The sequence below is a fragment of the Tursiops truncatus genome, chromosome 3 (assembly GCF_011762595.2).
Source record: "Tursiops truncatus isolate mTurTru1 chromosome 3, mTurTru1.mat.Y, whole genome shotgun sequence".
Taxonomy (NCBI): domain Eukaryota; kingdom Metazoa; phylum Chordata; class Mammalia; order Artiodactyla; family Delphinidae; genus Tursiops; species Tursiops truncatus.
This window is the reverse complement of record NC_047036.1, coordinates 65,928,584-65,948,611: the sequence shown is the minus strand read 5'-3', so window position 1 is coordinate 65,948,611 and position 20,028 is coordinate 65,928,584. Positions and strand designations below refer to the sequence as shown.

The window sequence follows — 20,028 nt, the reverse complement described above, 5'->3', positions numbered from 1 at the left end:
AAAGACTTATTTAAAGTAACAGCCTGGTCTCTGCTGCACTGTGGGGAATCAAAGAAGGCTTGATGCCCCTTTTGGAGATGAAGCAATATGGTGGGGCAGTGGCAGTTTAAGGAAACTCATTCTAGGGAGATAAAGGAATGATCAGTGGCCCACAGAAAGAAGTGGGACCTAAAGCATGAGCCAGATAGTTGGCTGAAATGATAAATGGTGACCAGGGAGAACCTGTAGAGAGAAGAGCCCAACAGTCACATAAGGTGAAGGCTCAGATCTTTACTTTGGATATTTAAAGTTAATATGAACATGGCAGTGCAAATATCTCTTCAAGATAATGATTTCATTTTCTTTGGATACATACAGAAGTGGGATTCCTGGATCGTATGGCAGTTGTATTTATAATGTTTTGAAGAACCTCCATACTGTTTTCCATAATGGCCGAACCAGTTTACATTCTCACCAACAGTGCACAAAAGTTTCCTTTTTTCCACATGCTCACCAATACTTGTTATCTTTTACTTTTTTAAAAAAGAAATATTTATTTATTTGGCTGCACTGGGTCTTAGTTGAGGCACGTGGGATCTTCGTTGCTGCATGCAGGATTTTTAGTTGCGGCATGTGGGATCTAGTTCCCTGACCAGGGATTGAACCCCGGCCCCCTGCATTGGGAGGATGGACTCTTAGCCACTGGACCACCAGGGAAGTCCCTATCTTTTACTTTTTGATGATAGTCATTGTAATAGGTGTGAGGTGACATCTCATTACGGTTTTGATTTGCCTTTCTCTGATCATTAGTGTCGTTGAGCATCTCTTCTTATACCTGTTGGGCGTCTTACTTCTTGTTTGGAAAAATGTCTATTCAAGACCTTTGCCCATTTTAAAATATGGTTATTTGTTGTTTTTGCTATTGAGTTGTAGAAATTCCTTATATATTTTGGATATTAATCCCTTATCAGATGTATGACTTGCAAATACTTTCTCCCATTCCACAGGTTGCCTTTTCATTTTGTTGATGGTTCCCTTTGCTGTGCAGAAACTTTTTAGTTTGATGCAGTTCCACTTGTTTATTTTTGCTGTCTGTGCTTTGATGTCAATTCCAAAAAAAATTTTCATTTCCAAGTCCAACATCAAGGAGCTTACCCCCTGTTTTCTTCTAGGAGTTTTATGGTCTCAGGGCATACATTTAAGTCTTTAATCCATTTTGAGTTGATTTTTGTGTATGGTGCAAGATAAGACTCCTTTCATTCTTTTGCATGTGGTAATCCAGTTTTCCCAACACCATTTATTGAAGAGACTATCTTTTCCCCATTGTGTATTCTTGGCATCTTTGTTGAAAATTAGTTCATTGAAGCATTATTAGTCACAGTAGCCAAAATATGGAAATAAAGTGTCTGTCAAAAGATGAATGAATAAATAAAATGTGGTATATATATATATACATATATATATATAGAATGGACTATTATTCAGCTTTTAAAAAGAAGGAAATGCTGCCATTTGCAACAATATGGATGAAACTGGAGGGCATTATGCTAAGTGAAATAAGCCAGACACAGAAAGATAAATATCATATGATCTTATTTATATGTGCAATCTAAAAAAAAAAGCCAAACTCACAGTAACAGAGAGTACGATGGTGGTTATAATAGGCTGGTGGGGGGCATGGAAGATATTGATCAAAAGGCACAAACTTTCAGTTTATAAGATATATAGTTCTAGAGACCTAATATACAGTTTGGTGACTATGGTTAATAATAGTTTTATATACTTGAAATTTGCTGAGAGTAGATCTTAAGTGTTCTCACTTGAGTTATTTTTTCTTAAGTTTAAGTTAGTTATAAGGAATCCAGTTACTCAGTTTTATTCTATTCAGATTTTTGTTATTATCTTGGCACTTTGGGTTATTTCTGAATAAAGCAATTGGTAATGAGTCCAGGAGATGGAGTTTATTGTTTTTGATGGGCACATTTCTCTAGTTTGTGAATTATGGACCAAAAATGGAATGGTAGCTCTGAAAATAAAATTCAGGCATAAAGAAGTTTGTTTTTAATCTTCATGTAGGACCCTATAACAGTGTAAGTGTCTCTACCTTCTTGGACTAAAGACATCATGCTTTCCCATGACACAAAATGGAAAATCATTCCACTGTTCCTGGCACAGCTTGGAACACACACCATGTGAAGGAGTCATAAAATATTTTACTTGTTTTATCTTACTTTTTCCTCTTGCTAGTTCCCTTTATTTTGGCAGGAGGTGGGATGTGATGACCTAAATTAGGCTTTTCCACATCTAATTCCCAGATTCTTGGACACCAGTTTTACTTTCCTACTTAAAGATATATGAACTTCCAAAAGTTACCCAGAAAGAGTTTCACCGAAGGCAAATGTCCTATCAGTTATAGCATGGTCTGAAACAATTTATTTGAATGGGATTTCCATTGCCTTTTAAGCAGATCGGTCACATGAAGCAAATTTACAGTACGGTAAGTGGTATTTCCTGAGGTGATGGATATCCCGTCTAATGGCCTCTGAGCACAATTCGCATAAACCATAACGCTTTTTGCACACAAGCCTGTAAATGCCCAGTGCAGATTTTACCAAATAAGCTTCCTTCTGCGTACAGGGTTCTAAAAGTCTAGGCAAGCAATTCAAACAAAATTGTGTTTGCCTCTCTTCACTTTTTTCTAAGTTTATACCCCTGGGTTTTTGTTAACATTTAAAAAAAGATATTTAAAACTGCACTTCAGCCACCTTGTAAAATGAAAGAGTACATTGTACAGGCACCAAAGGTACACATCAGTGCTTTTATCACATTCAGGGTCCTGCTCGGCTACACTAATTGGAAACATGTGTTGAAAATGCAAGACAGGATTTTCAGCTGTTCTCTAATTAAATGGAATAAAATAAGGACTAAGCCTCACATTTCTTTATAACAGGCTGCTGGGTTGTTCCATTAGCAGGACTGATGTGGGGACGCTGATACTTGCTTTAATATTTAAGACATTCTCAATGATTCTATGGTATGATTTAGCCACATTCATAGAAGGCCTGGTTGCAAATGCTTCTCTGATAAGGCGATAAAGGAAAGTGATAGAACACCTAATTATTTTCAAGTGCACTGGAAGATTGACTTGTGAAGATTTTCTATATTCTTATAAAGTTCAGTTACTGAGAAAATCATCAGTGAGGTAGAAAAAGTACCTCTTCACGCACTTGCCCACTGAAATCTGTGCAGAAATAGTGGCCAAAATATGTATCTACTAGAAAGACAGTGAGAAATATTGTCTCAAGTTTTCTGTTGAAATTTGAAAACTAAATATAATTTGATTTTTCAAAAAGTGTTATTTCTGCCACTTTATATTTAGGGAAAAGGTACTCTATAGCTCTTCACTGTCCTGAGATCAGAATCCCAGGGAATAAAGGGTTAGTTCCAATGTCTCCTTCCAAGATTTAAGCCCCTCTTTCATGATGCTTTATGTTATTTAACATCCATTGAATGGCACCAGTGTATTGAAATCCACGCCCTCCTTCCCCCAGTGAGGTTTGGATCCAGAACAGGTACAAAGTGCTGAAGCCTTAGGAAATAAATGCGAATATTGCTTCCAATAGCGTGGTTACACCTACAGCCTCCAGGAAGAGGTGCAAGAAGTGAATTAATGAGGACAGCGACGGCAGCTCCTCCAAAGTTGTATACGAGCCGCATTCTGCAGGAAATGGGGATGTCAAAGCAGGGCTGGGAATGTTCAAGAAAGAGGCTAGTTGCACAAGAGGCTTAAAAATATCCTGAAATCACTCTGAGAGGAAATGATGAAACCATTTCTGCTTGTACCAAAGGCCTGGGCCCAGGCACTAGAAAGGGGTTCACTCTGTTGTGAGCGCGTCGTGTCGCTCTAACAGGAGACGCGCAACTTCCAAAGATTATCGGAAAGGTTTAATCTGTGGTGGTATGCAGTGGGTTTTGACAATTTTCCAGACAGACTGGGAATAGCATCATGGAGTTATACAAACCGCAAAGAGATGGGAGACCTCTGGGTGCCTGTGGTTATGCCCTTATGTGCTCCCTTTCAAAGTACAAATCTAATCAGGTCATCCCTTACTTCCCTTAAGATCCTTCTATAGCCGTTCACTCAAGTCAAAATCAATAGGTAGCCTGCACTACCCTCTCAGCCTCGTGCTTCATTTTTTCTCTCTCCCTTCACTGAAGTCTCAAGGCACAGAAGATGCCACACTCACCCGTTCCTCAGAGCCTCAGCCTCTGGATCCCTCAGCCAACTGGCAAGGCCAGAGTCATCCCAGAATTCAGCTCAAACTTCTTCTGTCTCCTCTTTCAAGTTTCCCTTGGCTACAGCCTCTTTTCCCTGTACTCTCCCAACAAAATAAGATCAGGCTGATTCTCCCTGTGCACTGAGCACACGGGGCACAGCTCTTTCACAGCACTTACCACACCCTGATTGTCTGTGTACAGCTCTGCCCCTTTTCTTAGTCTTGCCTTTCAGACACTGAGAGACAAAAGTGATGTCTTATTTATTTTTCTAGCCCCAGTACCTGGCAGAGTGCTTGGCACAAAGTGTTGAGTAGACATTTGATGAGTGAATGAACACATAACACGTTAGGACTTGTGTTCTAACTATAAGTGAGAACTGTGTGTAAACTTAAGGTACCATATCCTTGTTCAGAATCCAAATTTCAAATTCTTGAGTTTAATAAGATGACTGATACAAAGGATAGTAAAAGTGAAAGTACCACTGGGTTACTATCAGCAAAAGAAATTCAACACTGGCTGATTGTAGGCAGTTAGAAAGTTACTAAATGGTAGAAATGAACTTATTTACAAAACAGAAATAGAATTACAGATGTAGAAAACAATCTTAAGGTTACCCGGGGGGAAAGGGGAGGGAGGGATAAATTGGGAGACTGGGATTGACATATACACACTACTATATATAAAACATAACTAGTAAGGACGTACTGTATAGCACAGGGAACTCTACTCAGTACTCTGTAATGATCTATATGGGAAAAGAATCTAAAAAAGAGTGTGTATATATATATATATATATATATGTATAACTGATTCACTTTGCTGTACAGCAAAAAGTAACAAACATTGTAAATCAACTATACTTCAATAAAAATTTTTTTAAAATTATGAAAGTTACTGATGTCATGTATGACAGCTTAGAGCTGTAATAGGAAAAACAAAGAAATGCCTTTCAGGGACTTCCCTGGTGGCACAGTGGTTAAGAATCCACCTGCCAATGCAGGGGACATGGGTTCGAGCCCTGGTCCAGGAGGATCCCACATGCCTCAGAGCAACTAAGCCCATGCGCCACAACTACTGAGCCTGCGCTCTAGAGCATGCGAGCCACAACTACTTAGTCCATGTGCCACAACTACTGAAGCCCGCGTGCCTAGAGCCTGTGCTCCACAACAAGAGAAGCCACCGCAATGAGAAACCCGCGCACCACAACAGAGTAGCCCCTGCTCGCCACAACTAGAGAAAGCCCGCGCACAGCAATGAAGACCCAATGCAGCCAAAAATAAATAAATTAAATAAATAAATTTTAAAAAAAGAAATGCCCTTCAGAAATGTCAATATTTTATATAAAATTTCTCAAGAAAATACTAGTATTTGTTTTATTATATACTTTTTTTCTCTCTCACCTTCCTCAAATGACATAATTCTTACAGAATATAAAATTCTTATTAAACAAACATGGCCTTCAGATGATATATTGTTAAGTATGAAAATCTGTCTCCAAGTCAGAATTTTGACATTCTAATCATAAGGAAAGATAACCAGTTATGGCCGATACAGAAGAACTGCAATTTTATCTTTTGAGGGAGAGTATGAATAAATGAATTAATGAGTGAATACATGAACATACTTAAAGCTCTGGGATAGATTTTCTCTTCCCTAGAAAGCACTTGTACAGACACCTAAAGTGTTTTCCTCTGGAGTTCTTCATTTTTTATATTTCAGTGGCCACTCCACCTCCCTTCTGACAGTTACATTATTTCTTTAGATAGGTCAATACCTTCAATCAGGTCTTGCTTTGCCTAGAAGTCATGCCATCTTTTAAAAATGACATTGCAGGTATGGTACACAGTATTAACATTTAACACTAGGGAAAATGTAATATGAAAACATGTTCCCCGACTGATAGAAACAAGGAACAATTAAAAGAAAGAGATAATAGCTGAGTGGTTCTGCATGAGAAAATAAGAGGAATTGGGGGAAAGCTGAGAGGAGAGGAGAGGAGGGAGGAGAGAGGGAAGGGATGGATGGACAACGTGGCAGGAGGCTGGATCCAATGGAGACAAGTTGCCAATGGGAGATTCATGAGTGGGAAAGCCAGAAGACTTTAAAGAATAGAGTTATGGTAAAATCAAATGTAAGTGCTCATTTTGAGGTAAACTGCCTCTCTCTGACCCACACCTTCAATAAATTCTGCTATACACAGAGATTTCTCAGTCCTTTTGTCATGTAAATCAAAGGAAATGAAGTGAGTTCCATGGCTGAGTTGGCATGGATGGGAGAAAAAAGAAAATTGGGGTTGATAAAACATGAGGCTCAGCCCCACAGAATTCAGAGCAGAGGTAGCCATGAAAATAAATCCCGCAGGAATTCACAAAATTCTTGGGAAGAGCATCAGACTTTAGAACGGATCAGGGACAAGGAGCTTGAGCTAATAAATTTCAAAGAGAGGGTCAGTGTAACTGATAATCTGGTGGTGCATAACTGTGCTGATTCATTATGTGCAACACAACCATCATAAGACAGAACAACAGTAACAATCATACGATCTTCCATATGTGCTTCACTTACTGTGAAGCAGGCACTGTGCTAAATGCTTTATCTGCATTATCTTACTTAATTCTCAATGTATGGATAAGAAAGCTCAAGTTCAGAGAATTTGCCCAAGGTTAGACAGTTAACAGCTGGCAGACACAGAGTAGAAACCTGGCTCGAGTCCCCAAATTCACATTACTAATTCCTATTTATTCTATTATCAGGTTCTAGCCAGAAGACACCAGATTTTTGTTCCATGTATATACTGAAAGCTATTACAAATGCAAAATTGTCTTTGTTATTCTATGTGATTAGCTGTTTTAGTCAGCGCTTATCAAAATACAGTTATATAACAAACTATCCCAAATCTCAGTGGCTTTGAGTAGAAAGCAATTATTCTCATGCTCACAATCAGCATGGTTGACTATAGTTCAGTTTATCTACATTGGGCTCAGATGGAAGGCTCTTCTCTAGGTTTCAGGGTAGTGAGCTTGGCTCCAGCTTGGCAATGAGTTCAATTCCACTCTGTATCTCATGAGGGGCCCAGGCAGGAAGGGTGGCAGCTACCCGGGGCGTGTCTGTCTCATGGCGGAGATCAGCATCTCCCAAAGCGAAAAGCAGAAACAATGTAATGCCTCTTAACTCCCAGGCTCAAAAACGTGTATATTGTTATTTCATCCACATTTTATCAGCCAAAGCAAGTCAACTGAGTGGTGGTGGTGAAGAGCAAAAATTTATTGACAATATTTTAACCTTTCATAGTAATCTAATTACTCCTCTGTAAACTTAGTTCCTCAGAGAGATACATTATATCTCTTAGGGGAGTGGAACAAGATTGTTTCCAATATTATTTAGTAGGGGCTCTGGAAATTTTCACATGCTTGAATTCCCTAAATGTTTGCAAAGCATAAGGACAAAACCATCTCTTTCAAGCCTACTTCTCTCATCATCTCTACCACCATTTTGTCCCAGTAGGGATTCTAGAAGTCTCATGAGGTTTTCAATCGGATCACTTAATTTAGGAGAGGCCGGGAGGGAGGGAGAGAGAGAGAGAAAGAGAGAAAGAGAAAGAGAAAGGGGGGGGGGGAGGGAGAGGGAGAGAGGGAGAGAGAGGGAGAAGCCACTTTGCTGTACACCAGAAACTAACACAACATTGTAAATCAACTATACTTCAATAAAAAATAAATTTTAAAAAAAGTGTTTCAGGACTAACCTACATTCTATTTACTGGAACAGTGGCCACCAAAATTGCTCCTGCCATTAACAGGAACATCTACTGTCAAGAAGGAAATCTCTCTCTTTTTTCTGTAGAACCAAGAGCCTTTAGGGACAAAGAGACCCTTACTCAGAAAGCATAGCTCTCAGTGAGATTGTGAGATGAGAGTTTAGGATGAAGGGCCTCCAAAAGGGAGAAGAAAAACCAACATATGAACAATAAAATTCATATTGAATTTTATTCAAATAGAGGAGAGGAAAATCAAAAAGTGAGGATCATAGCTGGTAAATGAGAGGGTATGTGTATATTTGAAAGGGAGAAAATGAGTAAAAGGGAGGCTGGAGAGTGTTTTAGGTTGAGTAGGTAGAAGAGAGCTGGGGGACAGGACAGGAGATGGTGCTTGCCTGTCATGTATTTTCCAAGGTATCCTTTTCCAGTTATTAAAATAGAGGAAATCATTTCAGGTTTGAGCACAGAACACTTGCAAATGAAATCTGCCCTCCTGAGAAGCATTTACTAGAAGCTGTCAGATCAGCAGTGAAAAGTTTTAATTCAGACAATAGCTACACATGGATGCATGAATAGTTCTTTTGTGACTATATCATTCTCCCTTACAAAATGTGTTAACTACATACTTTTTTAAATTTCCTGATTTAAAGGTAAGTTCATGAGGGCTTTCATGAATTTAGATGTCAGCTATTTAATTTCATTTTATTAAAAAAGGATTCTATACAAATATAACTGAGTAAAAGAATGAGAGAGACACAAAAGAATGAGGGTTGGCTGCACCTCTGGGAAATGTCTGCTAAGGGGCCTACTGACTGGCCTTCCTTTCCCATTCCCAGATGCCCAGGAAGGGTTCCATGACCTGAAGTTTTCTGGAAGCCCATACCTTCCCAAGGAGGTGCCAGTTAGAACTGTGGAGCTCAATTCTCTCCGTATCTCTATTATATAACTTAGTTTCACACTCCTAAATGCTCCGGGCCGACATTCCTCCTGGGATACCTTTTAACTTGTCTTCTTCATTCGGATGATTCACAATTACAGACTTGGAAATTAACCTCACACCTGATCCCCCAGGACCCTCTGTACTCTCCTCTGACCTGGAAGACAGCTTCACCCTCAGCTGACTTTCCCCCAACCCCTACCCATTTCTCTTAAGCCCCCAACTGGATCCTTTATCTTCTATGGATCCTCACCCACAACTTTAAATTTTTTATCCTTCTCTTTAAGCCACTTATCCTACTACTCCTTGATATTATAGTTCACCATACAGCGGTTTCGAGCCCCAATCTCAACCCCACTCTCATATACTCACTCATATACTCCACTCTTGGAGAGCAGACCCCAAATTTCACGTCACTATAAACTCCACAGTAACAGAGCAGTTGTACTATTCATTGCCTCATCTAGTGCCCAGAACAGAGATTGACGCAAGCGCTTAACAAATATCTGGTGAATGGATGGATTTATCCTTAAATTCTCCACGTGGCTCAGTTCTGTATTCTGTGCATAACTAATCCCTTAAAAACATTTGTTGAAACAAACTTACCCAAGAGCTGCTTGGCTCCAAAACATGGGATCTAGTATTTTATAAATTTGAGTTATGCACCACTAAGAAAAAAGTTTTAAATAGTTTCTTGACCTTTTTTAAAACTACATAATAAAGATGTCTCTTCCTGGGATGGGATTTTTTTCTTCCATGAACTTCCCTAATGAAGCCTGACGCATACCATCTGATGCCAGGGTCAATCATTATAAATCTTAAGCTGAAAAAACCTTCAGAAATGCAATCACCTTGTTTTAGAAGTGAGGGCACCAAGATCAAAAAAGCCATGCTGCTAGTGGGAAGCTGCTGCGTAGCACAGGGAGATCAGCTCGATGCTCTGTGATGACCTAGAGGAGTGGGATAGGGAGGGTGGGAGGGAGGCTCAAGAGGGAGGGGATATGGGGATATATGTGTACGTATGGCTGATTCACTTTGTTGTGCAGCGGAAACTAACAGAATATTGTGAAGCAATTATATTCCAATGAAGGTATTAAATAAATAAATGAGAATAAAATCATATTCATAATCATTATCATCATCAAGAAAATAATTTAGAAAACAAAAAATGAATTGTTAGACTGAAACAAAATCATAACCATCACATCAAACTAATTGCTAATGGCCTAAACACCATCTACGGATAGAGATTAACAGAATGTGTTTTAAAAAAAAACTTAACTTTATGCTTACCACAATAGAACATAAAATATAGGTTAAAACTAAATTGACAGAAAAAGATGTACAATTCAAATAGTAATAATAATAATAAGGCTAGAGTCTTTATATTAACATCAAATAAAATCAATTTCAAAACAAAATACATTTCCAGAAATAATAATGCTGAAGATGTCAAAGGTATCTTAACTGAACAAATGTTTGAAATACAAGAAGCACCTGTCTGGTGGCAAGCCAGCATGTGTGCAGTCCTTAATAAGGAGTCCAGGCTTCTCCAGCCTTTCTATCTGTTCCAGAGGTTCTTCAACCAGCCAAGGGTGCTGGTCTCCTACCTAGGACCCAGGAACTGACACACCAGGTCTGTGGCTCTCAACCCACCCACTACCCAGAGAGGGTGCCCACCCAAACAATCTCCCTTTTTCTCTGAATCCCCTCACAGGAGCACAAGTCCTGACCCAATTGCTTTTCTTTCCATTTTTCCCAATTATGTGCATATCCATCTTATAGCCTTGGTTGTACAGGAGTCCTTATGCCAGCATAAGGACAATATGGCATAGTCTTTATGCCATCCTAGTATGTGTGATCTGGTTTCAATATAGTTTTTTTTTAATTGGAGTATGGTTGATTTAAAATGTGTGTTGGTTTATGCTGTGCAACAAAATGAGTCAGTTATATGTATACATATATCCACTCTTTTTTAGATTCTGTTCCCATGTAGGTCATTACAGAGTATTTAGTAGAGTTCCCTGTGCTATGGGTAGATCTTTATTAGTTATCTATTTTATGTATGCGGGTTTCAATATAGTTTTGATTTGCATTTCCCTAATGAGTGATGAAGTTGTGCTTCTTTTCATGTGTTTCTTACAATTTTTTTATCTTCTTTGTAAGCAAAACTATTCAAATCCTTTGGTAATTTTCCCACTTTACCAAGGTATAACTGGCAAATAAAATTGTATATATGTTAAAAAAAAAAAAAGCCATGCTGCATTATAACTCAATTCTTGTGCCTTCCATTTCAGTGTCTTCCACAACAATCTATTTTAGACTATAGACAATGGAAAAATGTGGGAAAAAAATCATGGCATGGAATGATAGAATCTGGACATCTTAACCAAATCTATAGATATCTGTCTATAGAGGACAAGAACTTTAAAACCACAAGAGATAGAAAAGAGGAAACTACGATTATGGGCTTATTCTGTTCTGTTCTAACCAGCTGAATTAATCTGACACATAGCAGTGGTTGAAAAGATCCACTGCCCTGAAAAAATACAACTGACCCCTGAACAACATGGGGGATAGGGGTGCTGACCCTTCAGATAGTCGAAAATCTGAGTGTAATTTATAGTCAGCTCTTCTTATCTGTGGCTCCTCCATATCTTCAGATCCTCCATATCTGTAATTCTGCATCTGAAGACTCAACCAACTGCAGATTGTGTAGTACAATATTATTTACTATTGAAAAAAATCCGCTTATAAGTGGACCTGCATAGTTCAAACCTATGCTGTTCAAGGATCAACTGTACCATGAACTTTATAGATTCTCTTGTTATGATTACTTAGGAAACACTTTCCATGTATCCCTTTCTCACCACTAGTGAGTTAACAGCCAAAATTCTGTTTTCTTCTTCTTCTCTTTCACTTAAAAAAAAAAATATATATATACATATATATAACATATACATATATACATACATATATACACTGATGTATGCTAATTTTGGTTAGTCATTTGTGGTCTATTCATATGTGGTAGCATTATCTTGAGATTCTGGTACTTTATGTACACAATCTCCTTGGAAAGATCCAAGGTAAATCTTGGATTATATTAATTCATTATTATAGTGCATTTCCTAGGTGACTGAGTAGAATTTTATAATTATATTTCACATATTTATATTTACATTTAATTAAAATTTTTCCTCTTAAATGGAAGCTAGTATAGAAATAAAAATGCAGTAAAATTTCTATTTAAAATATTTTGTTGTTCTATTGACTTAATAAAATCCTATTTCTGATATAAACAATAATGTATAATTTCCTCCTCATTCTCTCTCTGTAGTCAAGCCTATGTGTAAACATTATGTATATTTATTTATAATTAATCACAAAAGGTAGTTGAGCTTTCTGAACAACTATTTCTTTGTATCAAATCATCAAGCTAAATTTCAATCTTTTAATGAGTTTCTTTTCAAAGTGATCTAGTAACTTAAAGAAACTAGATGATTTGAGGGGCTACTACGTGATAGACATGCATTTATTCCTTCAACAAACACTTACTAAGTCTCTATGAATCCAGCCCTGTCCTAGGTACTGGAAGGTAGAGAGATAAACCAGAGGGCCATGCCTCTGCTATGATGGGGCTTACTTTCTATAGGGAGACAGAGAAACGGGGGTGGGGGGGAGGGGGGAGTTGGGGAGAGAGAGAAAGAAAGAGAGAGAGGGAGAGGAGGGAAGGGAAGAGAAGAAAGGGAAGTATTTAAAGTTTGGAGATATTAGCATATAGATGGTATTTAAAACCACAGATAATCTAGGGAGACAATGTAAGTAATGAAAAGAAAAGTCTAAAGATTAAGCCCAGGACACTGAAACTTTTAACTGTTGGACAAGGAGAAGGACTCAGCCAAGAAGTCTAAAAAATTAGTGGCCAGAATGGAAGAGAAATACAAACAGCATATGTTACTGCAAAAGCCAAGTGAAGAAAATGTTTCTTAAGGAGAAGTGATTGGCTGTCAAATGTTTCCCTGAGAGGCTTAGTAAAATGAGGACTGAGAAAGGACCAACTAGCAACATGGTGGTCACTGTTAACTTGAGTGGCATGGAGGGAATGGATGTTCAGCTGGATAGAAGTGAATGAGAGGTCAGGAAGTAGAAACGATGAATATTTAAAAAACAAATCTGTGCCAGATGTAAGTGGGGATAGATAAGTGGATATGAAAAGGTCCTTATCTTCAAAGAGGGCCCTTGTACCTATAAGATAAACCTTTTATCAACAATCTCTGAAAAACACTCTTTGATACAAAACAGGGTTACATTTATATTAATATATACTCTATAAAGACCTGTTACTATATTGCAGGAAAAAGTTTAACTAAATAACATCTTTTATTAAGGACACAAAATCTTCAATCAAAAGTTTTATCATCAGATTTTCAGGTTGTTTGTGTACAAACTAAAAATAGATTTTACACATCATTCCACAAATTAAAATGCTCAAACATCAGTGTTCAGAATATGACTATTCAAAAAAGAATTTGTAGACATTTTCTTTGTCCTATTTTCAAAATCTTCTGAGACAGAATAGATAGCTACTACATATAATATGTGTGAACTGAATAAGGTAAATGTGACCTTTGCAACAAAAAGGTCTGAGATTTTATCTAATTCTAGGCATGCTGAATGAATAGTTTAGAATAATGCACTACTGTCATCAAATCATATCTTCATATACATGTGTAATCCATTTTGCATAATGGTTTCAGCTCAGTGTGTATGTAATTACATTGTAAAGCACACTAAGAGCTGCTGCTGAGTTGAAATTTTTCTTTTGTCATTTAAGGAAATGAATAGAAAACACAGTCTTGTGAACATCAAAGTACTTTTTGAGACAATTAAATCTCATCAAAGAGGTCTCCTGGACTACTGTTTCTTAGAGTTTCTAAAGACATGTTTTCAGCTGGGCTGTGATCCTTTTTCAGCATCTCAGGTAGTGGAGGATCAAGCCTGGAGTAAAAAGAAAAATCAAGACAATTTTATTTTGAAAAACTACATACAGAGTAAAAGAAAATTAAGAGATACATAAGTGAAATAAAAGTTAAACCCTGCTTCCAAACTGCTGCATTAACATAAAGAGAGATGAAAGGCATTTAATTTCTTTAACTGCTTTGGAATTAATCTGCCTCTATTCTGAGCTAACGAAAATTCAAGGGCCTACAACAATATTCATAATTAAGGTCAAGAAATAAAATATCCTCTGTGCTGTACTTTTATGCCAAGATACTGAAGATTTCTCAAGCCATTTCTTTAATAATTCCATCACAATTTACACTTTCCTTCGGCTCCCTTAAGTTCTAACTATTAACATTCATTTGAATCTCAACAGCAGGAAGTTCTATCACATAAATTACTTTTAGTGGTCATTTGATTGTAAGTGTGTATATAATGACTTCACGTTTTTAGCAGTTGCTGATGAAATGCTGTTGGTCCATTCTTTTACTGAATCTACATATCTTCATTTAGTAAGTAAATTTATTCAGTTTCAGTACTGTAGTTACTACATCAATGGACTGATCTCTATATTCATGTAAATGTTCTCTGAGTCCTAGGATAAAAGGCATGATCACTAACGGATAATTGGTGTTTCAAAACTGGTGAGCTGGAGGGTAACAGCTCAGTCAGAAGAAGACCCTAGGAATGTATGTTTATACCCTTGTATAAACCTGGTCTGAATCAACCCAGTAATACTCAGTAAAATGCCCATATTTCCAACTACAAAGGCAGAAGCATCACAGCAGTTTGGTACAGCTAAAAAAGAATAGGACTTGAGGGACCTCCCTGGTGGGTCAGTGGTTAAGAAACCACCTGCCAATGCAGGGGACACGGGTTTGATCCCTGGTCTGGGAAGACCCCACATGCCGTGGAACGACTAAGCCCGTGTGCCACAACTACTGAGCCTGTGCTCTAGAGTCCGTGAGCCACAACTACTGAGCCCGCATGCCACAACTACTGAAGCCCATGCGCCTAGAGCCCATGCTCCGCAACAAGAGAAGCCACCACAATGCACCGCCTGTGCACCACAACGAAGAGTAGTCTCTGCTCGACGCAACTAGAGAAAGCCTGCGCGCAGGGATGAAGACCCAACACAGCCACACACACACACAAAAAGAATAGGACTTGAAGTCAGGACACATAGGGTTTAAATCTAGGTCTACTTCTTATTAGCCATGTGACTTTAGGCAAGTCATTTAACCTAACCGGACTTCTGTTCTCTCACCTCAGACGTGGTCTAAAGATTAAATGAGATGTTATAAATGAAAGTGCTTGTAAATTCCCACAAAACATTTGGAAAATATTATTATTAGCTCCTAATATTGCATAAATTACAAAAGAGCTCCTGCTAATAGTTTCTTTAATTTAAAAGACTAATCAACTAAAGATCCCCAAATGTTATGTTTAGATTATGAGTACTTCCAAAAGCCTGCACCCATACTTAGTTGCACAGATTATTAAAAATGAATCCACCACAGGGTCCTCCTTGGCCTCATGACTGCATACAATTAACCATGGTTGGCTGCTACTAGGCCTGGGACATGTTCTGTCTTATCCTGAGCAGGCCAAGTTCAGATAACATAACCCTCACAGGAATGCGGAGGTGCTATGCATTAATGCATTGTCAAGATGACAAGTACTACCCTCTGGGAGTTTCAATGCTAAAATTAACAATAAATACTGACATAATTACTGTAACATGTAATTAAATATCTAAAAATATATTCCATAGAAGGAGAAAATGATACAGTACAGAAGTATAATTATTACATGTATAAGTTTTCAATGTCAACTCAAAACACATTATACATCTTAGAATTGCTTTTTCTCCTCCTAGCAAAAGACAGAATTGAATTATTTCAATTAAAAAGCCAGATATGGAAAAACCTCTGTAATTTCATTCGTCATCTAGACACTGTACAACCAGAACACAAAGAGTGATCAATTTAGTTAAAAAAAAATCAGCATATGACAAAAGGACCACTCTGAAGTGACAAGTCTGAAGGGAATAGATCCCTGGTTCTCCATTTAAGATTCCCATCTTTTTCTAAAGTCATGGGGAGCCTAAGATATAGATTTTGACTCTTTTGTTCTTAGTGTCTAGTACATAATAGGTGTTCAATGAAAGCTGTTCCATGAATGGAGATCATTGTTCTACAGCTTTCATATCTGTGGTAAGTCAACAGAGTAAATTTAAAACTCTCCCCACAACCAAAAAAATAGTTTAATCATTTTTATAAGTAATAAATGTTTATTGTAAGACTTTATAAAACTCCTGAAAAACATGAAGAAAGTTAAAATGTCCATCATCCTGCTTTATATCATTTGTATTTTCATGTCTTATTTTTTACAAATATGAGATTATATATATAATTTTGCAGCTTGATGTCTTTACTCTAAAATATATTAGAAATGTCTTTGCATGTTGAAAAATATATTTAGATCTATACTCATTAATTTTAATTTGTTTATACTAAGAATACACTGATGACTATTTGGGTTGGTTCCATTTCTTAATGCTCTTATAAACAGCACAATGATCAATAACCTTATACCTATATCTTAGTATATTTATCATATTATTTTTTCACGAGCATGCTTATTCCAAGCATTCACGCTTAGAGGTGAAATTTGAAAGCAAATAACTCAGAAACCTGTACCTGAAGTCTTAATAGAAAGTGAGCTAAAGAAGCAACTTGAAACTTGGGAGTTCCTCTCTTTCTAACTAAGTTACAACCACTAGTTACGGACCACTATAAATTCTAAATCTTCCATGAAGACTTTTTTTTTTCCATTTTTTTTAAACTTTCCACATTGAAGCTGATTTTCATTTTCTCTAATCATTTAAAGTACCGAATGTCTGCACCCAATATTTCAATACTAGTTTTGCCTTTAATCAATATTTAAGTATGTACTATGATCAGGTCATTGTGTTAGGGAAATATAACAAATGTGATAAAGGTAACACATAATTTCTGCCCTAAGGAATCTTTCAGCTAAGCTTTTTACTTTCTCTAATTTTTTTCAAATATGTTTTTTCACCCTAAACATTTTATAAGTAGCTTTAAGGCAATGACTGTGTAATATAATTTGTTCACAGTGATATATCCCTTTAGGAATTTCTATAAGTATTACATCAGTATATAGGATTCAAGTAGACTTTTAGATAGTTTTTATGGACAACATGGTTCAAAAGGAAGAATCCTGAATCCAAGGTTAGGCAATCTTTATTTATGCTTCACAACATTAAGATTTTGGTCAGGTGGCAGCACCTTTCTGGATCTCTGTCTTGATTTAAGCTGTAGAAAGTTAAGGTTACTATAAATGATCTTGGAAGTTCTTTCAGTCCCTAAATTCTGAGACAGTTATACTCAAATAGACTACTTTGCAAAATACAGGCTCTCAATAAATACCTGTGGAATAAATGAAAAAAGGTGAATTAAAAAGGAAAGGTTAATGAGAGAATAAGAAATTGTCTTTGTAGAGTTAAAGGCTAAAGTATAAGGATTTTTCAAATAAAGTGAATAAATGAAACTTCTCCAGATGACAGCCTTATTAAAAAATGGCTTATAGTCTCGATAATTTGCAGAGAGTTTTATGTTTTATTACTCGATTTCACACTGCATTAAAACACACACACACACACACACACACACACACACACACACTCTATAACTTGAATCAAAATTGCATTACCACCATCTAATTAACAGTAAATAGTGTAGATCAGAAGTTAGATTTGTCAAAAGTAATATCTCACCCTGGGAAAGTTTCTCTAAAATGTTAGAATGAATGATTGACTTCTAACTTACTGAGAGTTAAATTATCAGCATCTTTTACAATGATTATTTCCAGTTATTGGCTCATTTTGTAAAGACATTTTCTCAGCCACGTTTAATATTGGTATTACCATGGCTGGAGTATCAACCTTTTCTTATTTAAATGAGAATCATTAGTATTGTTTGGAGTGAATTACTTGCATTTTATAACATATTCTGAAAATAATATTTCTGAAAAATGTCAAGGTGCCAGTCTGAGCAGACTGAGAGGTCCAGGAAAAGGTGTAATGATTGATGGCACTGTGACACTTGAAAAATCATTTTCCTTTGACTATGACACAAACAATGGTTCTAAAGTCAAAAACCAAAAGTCAATTTGTATGTGGCTTAACTATATCTCTACCTACACATACAATTCAATTCCAGGTGAATTAAACATTTAAATGAGAAAAGGCAAAATTTTAAAGCATTTAGAAGAAAATGGAGGAGAATTTCTTTAGGATCTTAGGATAGAAAGTTTTTTTAAGGCGGAAAGTGAAACCATAAAGGTAAAGATAGATAAATTCAATTACATTAGAAGGATTAGAAGTAAGTACTCCTATTCATCAATAGACATCTTAAAGACAGTGAAAAGACAAGTCCCAAACTGAGAGGAAATACTGCAACATATGCTACTAACAAAGGATTATCTAAAGAATTCCTACAAACGATTTTTAAAACCCCAACATTATTAAAAAATATATGCCAAAGACTTCAGGAACTTCCAAGAAGAGGGAACAGTGAGGGCAAATAAGCATATGATAATTAGCTCAACTTCATTAGAAACCAAGAAAGTGCAAATAAAAACCAGTATGAAGTATTTTATACCAGATTAGCAAAAATGAAAATGTCCAACAATAGCAAAGATCACAGAGAACATGAAATGACAAGATGAATTACTACTGGCTGGAGTATAAACATTTGAAACTACTTTAGATAACAATTTGGCAATAACTGTCCATGTACATGAAGATTTATGTACTTATAACTAGGAATTCCACTTCTAGTTACATACTCCAGGAAATATTTGCATATGTGTGTCAGGAGATATGTGCACAAATGTTCACAGGTGCATTATTTATAATAGTGAAAAACTGAAAACTACCCAAATGTCTCTCCACAGGATGGGCAAGTAAATTATGGAATTTTCACACCATGGACTATGATGCAGCTACACACATGCACGAATCTCAAACATGATGGTGAGCAAAAAAGCAAGGCACAGGGCTTCCCTGGTGGCACAGTGGCTGAGAGTCCGCCTGCCGATGCAGGGGACACGGGTTCGTGCCCCGGTCCGGGAAGATCCCACATGCCGCAGAGCGGCTGGGCCCGTGAGCCATGGCCACTGAGCCTGCACGTCCGGAGCCTGTGCCCCGCAACGGGAGAGACCACAGCAGTGACAGGCCCACGTACCACAAAAAACAAAAACACAAACAAACAAACAAAAAAGCAAGGCACAAAATAATACACAATATGATTCTATTTACTTAAAGTCAAAAACATGCAAAACTATATAATATTACTCTTTGAACACTGATGTGTGTGTGTGTGTGTGTGTATCTGTGTATGTACATAATAGTTCTGGATCTTATTTGCTCTTCCAAGACAATGCTCTCAGATTTCTGAGTCTTGTAACTTTGGCAACTGTGAAGATGGTTTTACAGAAGGGGCAGGTTGAGTACTATGCATAAAGGGTTCCATTTCAGATATAACGGGTGACTCTGAAGTGACCGCAGGATATCTAAATGGAGATAGATGTTGAGTAGGTAAATGCTTGTATAGATGTAGAGCTCAGGAGAGATGACTGGACTACATGTACAGAGATAGCAGTCACTACCATTACTACTGGCCACTAAAGACAAATGAGTTGAAGAGATCTTCAAATGAGTTGAAGAAACTCCCAGAGAGAGTCTACCAGAGAAAAAACGTTTAATATAGAATCCTGGGAAATGTTAAAATTACAGGGGCAGATGGAAAGAGAGAGAAATGAATAAAAGGAGACTGAAATAGAACGATTCAAGAGATATGGGGAGAACCAGGGAAGAGAGTTGTTGTGGCAGCCAAGAACCAAGTTTATTTTGTGTGCCCACAGCTTGTGCTACTCCCATTTGCCACCCAAATGCTGGCTTTCTATACAACTTTGACTGCTGAATCTGTAAACGCATGTTAGGTAAATTATTTTCACCCACTAAGAATTATCTGGAGCTGAGAAGAAT

At 37.2% G+C, this 20,028-nt stretch overlaps 1 protein-coding gene across 7 annotated transcripts in view; it reads right to left on the bottom strand.

The window, feature by feature from the left end:
- XRCC4 (X-ray repair cross complementing 4) overlaps positions 1 to 20,028 on the bottom strand; it is a 389,471-nt gene that overhangs the window by 115,180 nt on the left and 254,263 nt on the right. For 5 of the 7 annotated variants that reach the window (XM_019929741.3, XM_019929738.3, XM_019929737.3 and 2 more), the window contains one exon: positions 10,066 to 13,949. The exons of the other annotated variants lie outside the window; for them this stretch is intronic. In XM_019929741.3, the coding sequence (XP_019785300.1) occupies positions 13,838 to 13,949 (112 nt within the window). In that variant the 3' untranslated portion in view covers positions 10,066 to 13,837. Of the gene's footprint in view, positions 1 to 10,065; positions 13,950 to 20,028 lie in introns of those variants that run through there. 7 annotated transcript variants of the gene reach the window in all.